At 44.5% G+C, this 12,683-nt stretch overlaps 1 protein-coding gene across 5 annotated transcripts; it reads right to left on the reverse strand.

Annotated features, from left to right (window-relative positions):
• Positions 1 to 736: 736 nt before the first annotated feature.
• On the reverse strand, positions 737 to 9,137 carry LOC116968836 (zinc finger and BTB domain-containing protein 39-like). Of its 5 annotated transcripts, none has more exons than XM_033015791.1 (3): positions 8,167 to 8,420; positions 3,898 to 4,142; positions 737 to 3,044 (listed from the first exon to the last, which is right to left on the reverse strand). In XM_033015791.1, exon 3 carries the CDS (start codon positions 2,942 to 2,944, stop codon positions 830 to 832), a length of 2,115 nt encoding a protein of 704 aa, XP_032871682.1. In that variant the 5' UTR covers positions 2,945 to 3,044; positions 3,898 to 4,142; positions 8,167 to 8,420; the 3' UTR covers positions 737 to 829. The 5 variants fall into 5 exon arrangements, with proteins under 5 accessions (XP_032871682.1, XP_032871683.1, XP_032871685.1 ...); XM_033015792.1 differs by having other exon boundaries at positions 3,775 to 4,142; XM_033015794.1 differs by lacking the exons at positions 3,898 to 4,142; positions 8,167 to 8,420 and adding an exon at positions 8,652 to 9,137.
• Positions 9,138 to 12,683: the final 3,546 nt, after the last annotated feature.

Raw genomic sequence — 12,683 nt, forward strand, 5'->3', positions numbered from 1 at the left:
CAGAAAAGCAATCTGGGAATGCAATCAGACTAACAAATGTAATCAAAACTTCCAAATATCCACTTTAAATTCACACAGTGTATTGGTTACTATAGATACCAATATACATTAGTAAACCGATTTGGCCATATCATGGATATTTAGTTTTAGAATAATCACATATCTCAGCCATCACAGGCACCATTAAAAGCATCTACTTGGGGCACTATCATCAAGGATGTCATTGGAATGTAGTAGGAAACCGGAGAGCCCAGAGAAATCCCACATAGTCACAGGGCAGCGACTCTACCGCTGTGCCACTGTGTAGTGAGCACAGTGAAAGCTCTAACTTAAAGCATTCCCTGACCCCTCACGCTACTTATTTCAATCAACTCCCTGGGGATTATAATAGCAATATTTGATAGGACAATGTGAACACATCCATTTTGTCACTATGGCCCTGAAGCTACTACCTTGTGTCTGGGTAGATTTTGATGTTCATATTACAGTGTAGTTGGCTATTTTTTCCACATAGTACCAGTAATTGTGTTCAACCGACCATAAGTTGACAACCACACATGCGCGCGCACGCACACACACACACACACATGTACACACACGCGCGCACGCGCACACACACACAGTGTAAAATGGTAACTTCATTATACCAGTTATATTAGCACTGCAAGTTAGTGACAACTACAACATTTTTGTAAAATTCTGTCGATGAACCTCTCAAAAATACTTTTGATGGTTCTACTGTGCATTAAAGTGAGAATTTATTTGATGTCTAATTCAGAATACAGTTTGTCAAACCGACATTGGGTCTGTTTCCTTTCAAAATAAAAGATTAGTCCATCATTTTTACTGACTGTTTGGAATGTACAATGTACATAAAAGTCTGTGCAATGTTAAAATCAGGAGGCAGGCCTCCATCCTTGTGCATCTCCACATGCTTAATCATAAGGTTGAGGGTGGGACAGTACCTCTGGCACACCGTGCAGCAGTACATGAGGGCTCCGGAATGAGTCTTTAGGTGGTTTTTGACAGTCGATCGTCCCCTGAAGAACTTGTGGCACAGCTTACATTCATAGGGCTTCTCCCCCGAGTGAATTCGTAGGTGATACTGAAACTCACTGGAATGAGAAAACCTCTTCCTGCAAAACTCACATTCGTACCAGTTCCCTTTGCAGGTGGTCTTGCCGTGGTTTAAGGGAAGGGAGAGAAGGTTCTCCTGCTGTAGAGTGGCCACATGGCCATCACTCGTAGACTCGTCTGACAGTGACGTCGTTAAAGTCTTTTTGAGCCACTGATGTTGAGCAGTAACACCCTTTGCATTGTCCGAGTTATGCCTCTTGTGGATCTTCACGTGGTTTTGATAAGAAGCCTCCAGTCGGAATTTTCTACTGCAAAAATGACATTCAAATAAATATTTCATACCCTGATGTGAGGCCATGTGTTGCTCTAGAATTGTTCGATCTACAAAGCTATTACCACATACAGAACAGGAAAAAATAGATATATTCATATGGGACAAAACATGCCACATCAGGCTACAGACAGATCTCGAAGGCTGCTCGCAGACGCAGCAGGAAAGGCTTTTCATGTCGAGGTGAGAAAGAATGTGCTCTTTCACAGCGAGATAGTCTTTAGCCATGGCCTTTCCACAGACTGCACAGAAGAGTTCCGTTGGAGAGCCCCCAAAATTGGGCTCAGATGGGAGCATGGCATTGGGCTGCACAATAATGTTAGTATCATATGGTTTGGCTTTCCTGTGTCCAGCCACTTGCCACTGTGTCACAAACTTCATTTCACACATATCACACGAGAAGAGGAAAATTCCAACGTGAGACAAAACGTGGGTGATTCGAGAGCTCCTGTCAGTGAACTTTGTGCCACACACTCTGCACAGCCCCTCCTTGGCATCAATGTGGAGTTTGCCATGCTGCCGAATCACTGCGATGTTAGCCGGTAACTCCTTGCCACACACCTGGCACGGCATGCTCTTGCCTTCAGTGTTGCAGTCCTTGACACACACCAGACTGTCATCTTCACTGTCATCTGTCAGCTCTATTACCTCTTCCGAAGCACCCCTACTCTCCTGGTGCTCATCAAAATTAAGGCCATCCGCTTCAATACCTTCAAACTGCATGCATTCCATTTCCTTCAGTGAATGATCTTGGAGGTCAACATTGTTTCCACCTTCTTTCAGAGATTCTCCAGCCATCAGTAAATTGGTCTGATAATATCCATTACTTTGAATCCCATACAGCTCACAAGGGGTTTTGTTGGTGGTCAGGGGAACACTCTCAGTGGATGTGGGCTGGCTGTATTCCATCTTCAGGCTATCTTCAGTTTTTGTTGATTGCTGGTACATCACAGAGGGTCCATTTTCACTGGTGGGATTTCTTTCTTCACTCTTGAACCCCTCTGCCACCTCCACCTGCATGATGTAACCTCGATTTTGACAAAACTGCGATGCTGTGGTCCTCGAGTTTCCCCTGGGCGGGTTTTGTTCATTGGAGGGCAGGGGGAGAAGCGCGTAGTCTTCCGCTGGCCGTTCTCCCACTTTGCTCGATTGTGTTTTTTCCAAGTCGGGGAATGTGGAGTAACAAGCCTTCAGCAGATCCTGCATTCCCAGCTTCTCTGCCATCTCGTAGATGACGCCCACGTTGATGAGATCTGTGAAAAGCTCTGCGGTGTAAATAAAGTTCAAGATCCTTTCAAAGTTGGATGGTGTGATGAAGTCTACCACATATGTTCTGACGGAGTTCACCTCGGAGTTGAGAAAGAGCTTCTGGAAGTAACCGGCAGCGCATGCCAACACAGACTTGTGGGCTGAAAACGTCCGGTTGCCCACCACGATGATTACATCACACATGATTTCGGAAAGCCTAAACTTGTTGAGTTCCTTCAGAAGATTATTAGGGTGGTCAGCACTGTGTAGTTTAATTCTCATACCCATTCTTTCAAATGTTTCTGAAAACCTCCGCTAATCTCAAATCCACTGGCCCACACAGCACGTTGCTGTTCACATTTCAAAGATAACTTGCGCAAAGAAAAGCCTGCAAATGAAGACAGCAGTATCAGTTACAATGCAAGATACTGCAAATATAACATTCTTAGACTGCCTTGTGTAGCTCTTCATAAGTTCTCGGAGCAGAATGAGGCCATTCGGCCCATCGAGTCTACTCCACCATTCAATCATGGCTGATCTATCTTTCCCTCTCCTGCCTTCGCCCCATAACCCCCGACACCCGAACTAATCAAGAATCTGTCAATCTCCCTAAAAATATCCATTGACTTGGCCTCCACAACCATCTGTGGCATTTTTCTTCACTCCAATATGTGACTTAATAGTTCCACTGTCTTGATTTTAAGTAAAAAAATGACAACACTTACATTTACATGGAATCTTAAAAATTTTAAATATCCCAAGGCAACACCAGGCACACAACTGATTCTAAGCCAAAGGGCATTCAGTCAAATACTTGGTCAAAGAAGGAGGTTTTTAAGGACCATCTTCAAGGCAGAAAAATACATGAATAAAAGAACATTATGGTTCATTTGTTAATGATACTTTTTATATGGACACAAGTGATTGGAGACAAAATGAAAGTGACAAACCAAACAAAAAAATAAAAACACAGCCCAATCAGCTTGTCCAAAAGCAGATGCAATGCACTAGGTTATTGGAAAAATCTACTGGATTAGGTGTGGGAAAAGGATATCATTAAACAAGAATTCTGTAACTTCCTAAACCATGCATCAAGTTTGCACATGCCTTCAGCTAACCTGTAGTCTAAGACTCTGAGATGCCTTATTTCATCAAGGGGGTACATCAGTTGCCTCGACATCTGAATATTTCCACTTAACCAGAATTTTTAAACTTGTAAAATGAGTTAATACCAAAAGCACCTTGTTTCACTGGCAAGAACATCACAAGTCATTTATTTTGCTTGCATTCTCAGCACCTGCACATTGGTGGCAGGGACAAGATTTTTGTCTATTCCCAACTGCCCTTGAGAAGTTAAGTGAGTTCACTGGGTGTTGTCCTGAATTGAGTGGAAATGTTCAATGCAGTCTTGAGGTAGAGATGGGGTAAACAAGCAGACTGCGTCCTGTCTGAAAATGCTGGAAACATTCAGCAGGTCAGGCCGTGTCTGTGGGAAAAGGAACAGGGTTAATGTTTCAAGTCAAAGACCTGCTGAGTATTTCCAGCATTTCATGTTCTTATTTTAGATTTCCAGCATCTGCAGTTTTATTGACTTTCCAGTCAGGTGCATAACGTCGCAAACCACAAAGTGCTGAAATAACTCAGTGGGCCAGGCAGCATCAAGAGGACATGTTCACCAGAAAAGCTGCCCGACCCACTGAGATACACCAGTACTTTGTGTTTTACTCAAGATTCCAGCACCTGCAGTTCCTACTTTCTGCATAACACCTCAAAAGATTCTCAAGATATCCCAAGCTTTTCAAATTCAAGCCATTACTTTTGAAGAGCAGTCATTTTTTTGTTATGTGATGATGTGTTTATTTTGGTGTAACATGGTTTAATCCTGCCTTGTATTACTAAGAATGTTAACGCGTGCTTTTGTTTAAAATTCAAGTCAAACACATTGCATGTTCTTGATGTCAACAGCTGTCTTTCTTATAGAACTAACTCTTTTCAGCCAGTGATGACAACCCCCTCTTGTGAATTGACCTACTGAGTCACTCCAGGACGCCAACGTTAGAGTATTATTTTCTTAACTCGTCCAAAACTGTACCCAGTGCTCTAGGTGTGGCCTCAAAAACACCCTGTATAATAACAACAAAACTTCCCTATTTCTAAGGTAGATACAAAATGCTGGAGTAACAGGCGGGGACAGGCAGCATCTCTGGAGAGAAGGAATTGGTGATGTTTCTGGTCAAGACCCTTCTTCAGTTACCTTTGATTTAAACCAGCATCTGCAGTCCTTCCCTACACATCCTTCCCTATTTCTAAACTCCAAATACACAGCAATGAAGGCCAACATGCCGTTTGCATTCTTAACATTTTGCTGCACCTTCCTACAAGCTTGTTGTGATTCATGCACTTACACCTAGATTCCTCGGTCCAGTAAACCCTCGTAATAACGTACCATGGGGGGGGGTGAATATTGTCCGCTATTGCTGATTGTCCGTTATAGCCGAATACGGTAATATCATTCTATGTGTTGTAGAAACAAAAAACTGCAGTTGCTGGTTAATACATAAAGGGACACAAGGTGCTGGAATAACTCAGCTGATCTGGCAGCATCTCTGGAGAGCATGAATAGGTTACGTTTCGGGTCGAGACCCTCCTTTAGACACTTGGTCCGAGAACTAGGCCTGGAATCCAGCTGAGTTGACAGCCCCGGCCTGCTGCTGACAGTGAGAGGACTTGGATAGATCAGAAAGGAAGGAGTGGGGAATGGAGGGGTTACCTGAAATTGGACAATTCAATGTTCATGCTGTTGGGCTGTGGAGCATGATGTGTTGTTCTTCCAGTTTGCATGAAGCCTCACTGTGGCAGTGAAATTCGGGGAGTTAAAATGGGTAGCAACCGGGAGATCCCACTGGCTTTAGCGGACAGAACACAAATGTTCGGCGAAATGGTCGCCTAGTCTACGCTTGATATCGCCGATGTAGAGGAGGTCATATGTAGAGCACCAAATGCAATAGACGAGGTTGAAGGAGGTGCGTATAAACCTCTGTCTCACCCGGAAAGAAGCAAGGGAGCAGGTGTAGGGGCAGGTGGTTATAGGGGAAAGTGCCTTGGGAGGACGAGGGGGGAAGGGATGAGCAAACCAGGAAGTTGCAGAGTGGTCGTAGCATAGAGCAGAAAGGGATGGGGGCGGGATAATGTCGAATCACATTGAAGTTGGCAAAAATGTAGGGGAATTCTTGTATTGCTGTATGGAGTAAAAGCAGATTATTTCTAAAACTTCAAAAATTAAATGTTTAAATGAGTGTCTTGCCAACTTTGAACCTGTTTACTATTGCAGTGTCATAAGTGATAGGAGCAGCATTAGGACATTCGGCCCATCAAGTCTACTCCGCCATTCAATCATGGCTGATCTGTCTCTCCCTCCTAATCCCATTCTCCTGCCTTCTCCCCATCACCCCCGACACCCACACTAATCAAGAATCTATCTATCTCTGCCTTAAAAATATCCATTGACAGTCTCCACAGCCTTCTGAGGCAAAGAATTCCACAGATTCACCACCCCTCTGACTGAAGAAATTTCTCATCTCCTTCCTAAAGGAACGTCCTTTAACTCTGAGGCTATGATCTCTAGTCCTAGACTCTCCCACTAGTGGAAACATCCTCTCCACATCCACTCTATCCAAGCCTTTCACTATTTGTACATTTCAATGAGGTCTCCCCTCATTCTTCTAAACTCCAGCGAGTACAGGCCCAGTGCCGTCAAACGCTCATCATATGTTAACCCGATCATTCTTGTAAATGTCCTCTGGACCCTCTCCAGAGCCAGCACATCCTTCCAGCAATATGGTGTCCAAAATTGCTCACAATACTCCAAATGCGGCCTGACCAGCGCCTTAGAACCTCAGCATTACATCCCTGATTTTGTATTCTAGCCCTCTTGAAATAAATGCTACATTTACTACCAATTTGACTTGCAGATTAACTTTTAGGGAATCCTGCACCAGCACTTCCAAGTCCTTTTGTACCTCCGATTTCTAGATTCTTTCAATTTGATCTCTATACATCAAGGTGCATGGGACCCTTGAACCACCTGTTTGTGTGGGCAATACATTCTTGATAAGATCTGTTGTAGAATTTAGAACTTGGCTCCCCGGAGACTTAGCAAATAAACTCAGAACTTCCCACGTGCATTGACTATGCTCCTTTTGCTCTGGTATTTCATTTAATTCACATGCTTAATCAATAATGTTTTATTATTAATGTTTAATGTTTTATGTATCATTCTTAACCATCACTGTATGTCATGTTGTCACTTGCGGGCAGAGCACCAAGGCAAATTCCTTGTATATAAATACTTGGCCAATAAACTTATTCATTCATTATATTATCTGACTTTTTAAATGACCTGATTATAAAATGGTTTATGATCAATTCCTATAATCACGGTTGGATAGGATAACATAGAAGTATTTCTAGACTTTTAACCCAGCAGCTTTGATGACTGTTAAATAAATTGAGAGTTTAAAATGTTGAATTAAGTTTTTAAACAGCTGCATTCTTTAATTTTGTACATTTATCACTGATCTTTGATAGGAACTTGTGATTATAAAGGAGATAACAAATGAATATCATACTATTTTGTTAACTCTTTCCATTGGCAACACAATACTACGGAATATTTCCCAAATAACTTTCAAACATTGCTGAATAGAATCACCCGTGTTAGAAAACCATAACTCCTTGAACCAAACTGTTAGAAATACCTTACAAAATACCACAATCTTAAAATATCAAGTTTCTTTAAACTATAAATCAAGCATCGCTATAAAAATAATCTTGCTTGCTAGAGTGCTCTTTAAGAATAGCTTTGACCTTCACTGAGTACATTTGATGAGGAATTATACCAATAAAGGTAAAAATGTTCACTTAAATCCGAATAAATCAAAACTGACCGCATATTTAAGTGACTTAGATAGTTTCTGGGACATTGCTCTGTTGGGGGGCGAAGCTGACAAGAATTGTCAATCGGGGAAACAAAAAATGTGATGATGATAGATTGCTAAAATTCAAGACTTAATAAAGGAAGGTGTGTGTTACTCATGCAGACATTTACACAACAGCCTCTGGACAAGGGGATCGTCCGATAAATGTTGTGCCCCTGGGTAAGAACTCGTGGACAGTGATAAAGTTATTTGCGGCCAGCCTGGGCAACTACCTGCAGCTTCTCCCTCCTCTCTCTCCCCTCCTTCCCCCCCCCCACCCTACTCCGGCCGCTGCTGCCCTCACGCCAGCCCTGGGCCTTGGCTGCCTGACCGGGTCGGGCTGGGCTGGAGGCCGCTGCTGCGGGGTGAACGGCCGAGTGCGGCGGGTAACAAAGGCCGGGCTGCGGCTCACACATCCTGATCATGATCGTGTCCCCCCTCCCTCCGGCTGCGGTGCCACCGGACAGGCAGTCCGGCCACACACACACACACACACACGCCCGCCAGGCTGCGGCCCCACACTCACTCACTCACCGCCCGCCAGGCTGGGCTGCGCTGCGCTGGGCCGGGCCCGGGAGGAGCCGCCGCCGCCGCCGTCAACAGTTCTTTAAACAAGCGACGGGATTCCGCCGAGAGGCGCCACTCCGGTGCCGGGGGCACCAGCATCAGCACCAGCACCCTAGCGGCTGGGAGGACCAGCACCCTCCCCCTGGCGGCTGGGAGGACCAGCACCCTCGCCCTGGCGGCTGGGAGGACCAGCACCCTCGCCCTGGCGGCTGGGAGGACTCCCACCCGTGGCCCGTTCCCTCCCTCCGCCTGGTGGCCGGGACGACGCGTTCCCGCAGCAACCCTGGCCACCAGGCCCACAGTAAGGGAGTGGTTCCACCAGCTGCGCCACCTGCCGCGCTTTGTTTTTAATTACTGATTTCCAACTACTGTAGTTTTGACGTTTTTCCTCCCTCTCTCCACCAGTCACCCTTTCCTCAATAGAATCCAGGTGCTCTGGCTGTGACTCTTACCAGGCAGCCAGCACTTGTGCCTTCAATAACGACAGCTCTTCAGCCGCTTCATTGACGCCCTTCTGCGGTGGAACCTCCAACTGGTCCACGGAGGCAATAGAGAGCTCTGCGTGCTGATGTGTCAACGGGAAAACAGTCACTTCCCTGCCTTCACCAGTTTCCCCTCCAACGGTATGGCTGCTGCCCTTCACGAATCGTAGCTCAGCTGAATGTTCCGACTCCAGCCAACAGTCCAAGTTATTTTTGAAGTAACCTGTTCAAATTAATTTGTCAAATTTCACTGAAACCTCTCGCTCTTGTGCAAATTGCGAGCTCAGTCACATTGTTCCCATGTGTAGAAAGTAAGGGATTTATCTTTATGCATCTGTACAAAAACATTGGACTGAGTGGATGGCATTATGTAAGCAAGATATATTTGCAGTCGCATTAGCGCAAACTGATATGATCAGTGCTTTATTGTATTGGTTATTTATGTTCATAGAACACAGTACAGGAACAGACCATTCGGCCCACAATGTCTGTGCAAAACATGATGCCCAGACAAACTCTTATCTGCCTGCGAATGATCCATATCCCTCCATATCCATGTGCCAATATAAATGCAGGGAAATGGGTCTCGACCCGAAACGTCGCCTATTTCCTTCGCTCCATAGATGCTGCCTCACCCGCTGAGTTTCTCCAGCATTTTTTGTCTACCTTCGATTTTCCAGCATCTGAAGTTCCTTCTTAAACATACAGGCAGAGGAGATTAGTTTAACCTGGCATCATGTCCGATACGGACATTTTGGGCCGAATGGCCTGTTCCTGTGCAGTACTCTATCAAAGTCTACCTGATGAGTGGGGAAAATAAACACTTGCATTTTAATCGCGCCTTGATGTTTGAAGAGCACCTCATTACATCGCCCATTGCGTTTCTGCACAGCAGCGATCGTAACAAAGGAAAAAAAACAGTTGCAGTTCTGCGCCATCTCATAAACAGCAATCACTTTTTCTTATCTGATGCTCCATGAACTTTTTCTTGTAGCTTTAAAATTGTTGGCAAGGATACCGTGGAAAGGTGCTGATCACCTTCATAAATTGCCACGGGATTTATAAAGTCCACTGAGCTAAGATGCAAACAAATGGATTTGAATACTTAATTTAAAAAATGTACCCCTTAAAGGTTGAATTGAATTGAATTGAAAAATACATCATGGAAACCAGTCCTTCGGCCCACGGAGTCCACGCCGACCATCGGCCACCCGTTCAGGGAGCATCAGTGTATAGAGCAGCCGAGTTAACGTTTCAGGTCAACGACCTTTTGTTCAGAACTGGGAATGAGAGAAAATAAAGAGAAACAAGGAACTGTAGATGCTGGAACCTGGAGGAACTGGAGATTATAGAAGGGTCCATTTCCCTCCAGAGATGCTGCCTGACCCACTGAGTTCTTCCAGCACTTTGTATTTTGCTCAAGATTCCAGCATCTGTAGCCTCTTGTGTCCCCATCTTGGTTTTAAGTGAAATGCTGTAGTTAACGAGTAAGAGTTCAACTTTCCAGTATTTGTAGCTTTTTTAAGTTTTGTTTAGTCGTTGACCAGCTTTATTGTATAAAAATGGAATCAAATCAAAACCTTGCACTGTGCACCCACTATCTACCACTCTGGAATAAACCAGGAGTGAAGTGCATCAAGTAACATTTTACTTTTGATTTGGAATTGAATTCTAAAGCCAAAAGGGTAACTTGGCAAAGGGCATCGATGTCCGAGGCTGATGATACAAGTTTCAGGGTAATGGAGTTTGTCACCTCTTTCCACTTCTATGTTCTGCCCAGCTCAATGAATTGATTTAGGAAGATAGACACAAAATGCTGGCGTAACTCAGCGGGTCAGGCAGCATCTCTGGAGAAAAGGAATAGGTGACGTTTCGGGTCGAGACCCTTCATCAGACCCTATGTTACTCCAGCATTTTGTGTCTATGAGATGCTGCTTGACCCGCTGAGTTACTCCAGCTTCTTGGGTCTATCTTTGGTGTAAACCAGCATCTGCAGCTCCTTCTTACACAATTGAATTAAGAAGTCCTTAATGGTTGAATGTGGGGGTGCCCTTAGCTAAAGGGATTGATGGCGATGACAATATTGGAGCTCGCCCACAAAATTTCCTTTCATCGAAAGCCAATAAACAACCATTCACATTCATTCTAGTTTAAAGGAAAACTGAGATTTCAATTAAAAAAAAATCAATGAACTCTACAACTTCTATGCTTGTACATCAACACAGATGACCAGATGGGGACCACTTCATATTGGAATGTATTTCGAGACAGGGCAGAATAAACACAGTGAACATAAAGCTGGCAACTCCGTGCCAGGATGTCCTGTAGCTTTGCCGACCTGAGTCACAGGTTCAGTGATCAGTAGCAAGGGAGTACGCAGTATGAATGAGCAAGCAACTGCCCTTGAATCCTCCCCAGCCAGAATAAAGCTGTGAGCCTAACGATTCGATGCTGCTTAATGGTAGCACAATAGCGCGGACAAAAATCTAAGGCAGACCTGTTTGCAAATGTGCTGGAAAGGCTCAGCTGAGGAAATTAATGGCTCCAGTCTCCAGTTAAGCATTGAACCAGGTCAGACTGCCGTCCAACAGATCTTGCTGTGACCCCATAAACCAAACCAGCCCAGAACAAAAAAAAAGAATGAGAGATACTCCCCTCCCCCTATTGAGCAATTTTATACAAATACAGAAGTACAACTTAAACTTTGGAAGTTAAATTCACTTCAATTGAATTGTATTACAATTCACAGGGGAGATCACAATTTAAGAAACAGTTTACAGACTCTGTATACAATCATCGTAAGTAAAAACAAGTAAAATGGAAACTAGCTATAAGCGTTGAATATCCAGTAACAAAGTCAAATGGATATAAAAGTGGCCAATACACAGGGAGAATGTTCACAAGAAGCATTTACATTCTAAGCATTGAAATTATTAAAACATCTTGCAAATTTTTTGCAGAAGTTCCAGAAATAGAAGCTCTCAATGAAAAGTAGACTTCAATGTTGCAAAGCTTGCTTGTGCCCACAGCCGGAGATAAATATTCAAAGATGCAAACTTCCCAAAATGCGGAAAAAAGGCGACAATTTGACTTTCTAACAAAGCGTGTGGTGAACTCGCTTGAGTTTGGAAGGTGGAGGAGCACTCTGACCCAGGGCTTCTAAACGATAAAGGGCCAATTATAAACAAAGCTGTTTTCTGTCAATGTGGAAATTCAGAACAAGAGGCATAAGCTTGCAACGTGCTGGAGTAAATCAGCGGGTCAGGCAGCATCTCTCGAGAACACGGATAGGTGGCGTTTCACAGAGTGCTGGAATAACTCAGTGGGTCAGGCAGCATCTCTAGAGAACATGGATAGGTGGCGTTTCACAGAGTGCTGGAGTAACTAAGCAGGTCAGGCAGCATCTGTGGAGAACATGGATAGGTGACGTTTCACAGAGTGCTGGAGTAACTCAGCGGGTCAGGCAGCATCTGTGGAGAATATGGATAGGTGACGTTTCACAGAGTGCTGGAGTAACTCAGCAGGTCAGGCAGCATCTGTGGAGAACATGGATAGGTGACGTTTCACAGAGTGCTGGAGTAACTCAGCAGGTCAGGCAGCATCTGTGGAGAACATGGATAGGTGACGTTTCACAGAGTGCTGGAGTAACTCAGCAGGTCAGGCAGCATCTGTGGAGAACATGGATAGGTGACGTTTCACAGAGTGCTGGAGTAACTCAGCGGGTCAGGCAGCATCTGTGGAGAACATGGATAGGTGACGTTTCACAGAGTGCTGGAGTAACTCAGCAGGTCAGGCAGCATCTGTGGAGAACATGGATAGGTGACGTTTCACAGAGTGCTGGAGTAACTCAGCAGGCCAGGCAGCATCTCTGGAGAACATGGATGCTCAGACCGAAGGGTCCCGACCTGAAACATCAACTATCCATGTTTTCCAGAGATGCTGCCTGACCCGCTGAGTTACTTCCAGCACTTTGTGTCCTTTTTTATAAACCAGCATCTGCAG

This window comes from Amblyraja radiata, chromosome 46, assembly GCF_010909765.2.
Source record: "Amblyraja radiata isolate CabotCenter1 chromosome 46, sAmbRad1.1.pri, whole genome shotgun sequence".
Lineage (NCBI taxonomy): Eukaryota > Metazoa > Chordata > Chondrichthyes > Rajiformes > Rajidae > Amblyraja > Amblyraja radiata.

Coding starts and splice junctions, on each gene's coding strand:
- LOC116968836 (XM_033015794.1), bottom strand. CDS start 2,944: ATGGGTATGAGAATTAAACTACACAGTGCTGACCACCCTAATAATCTT.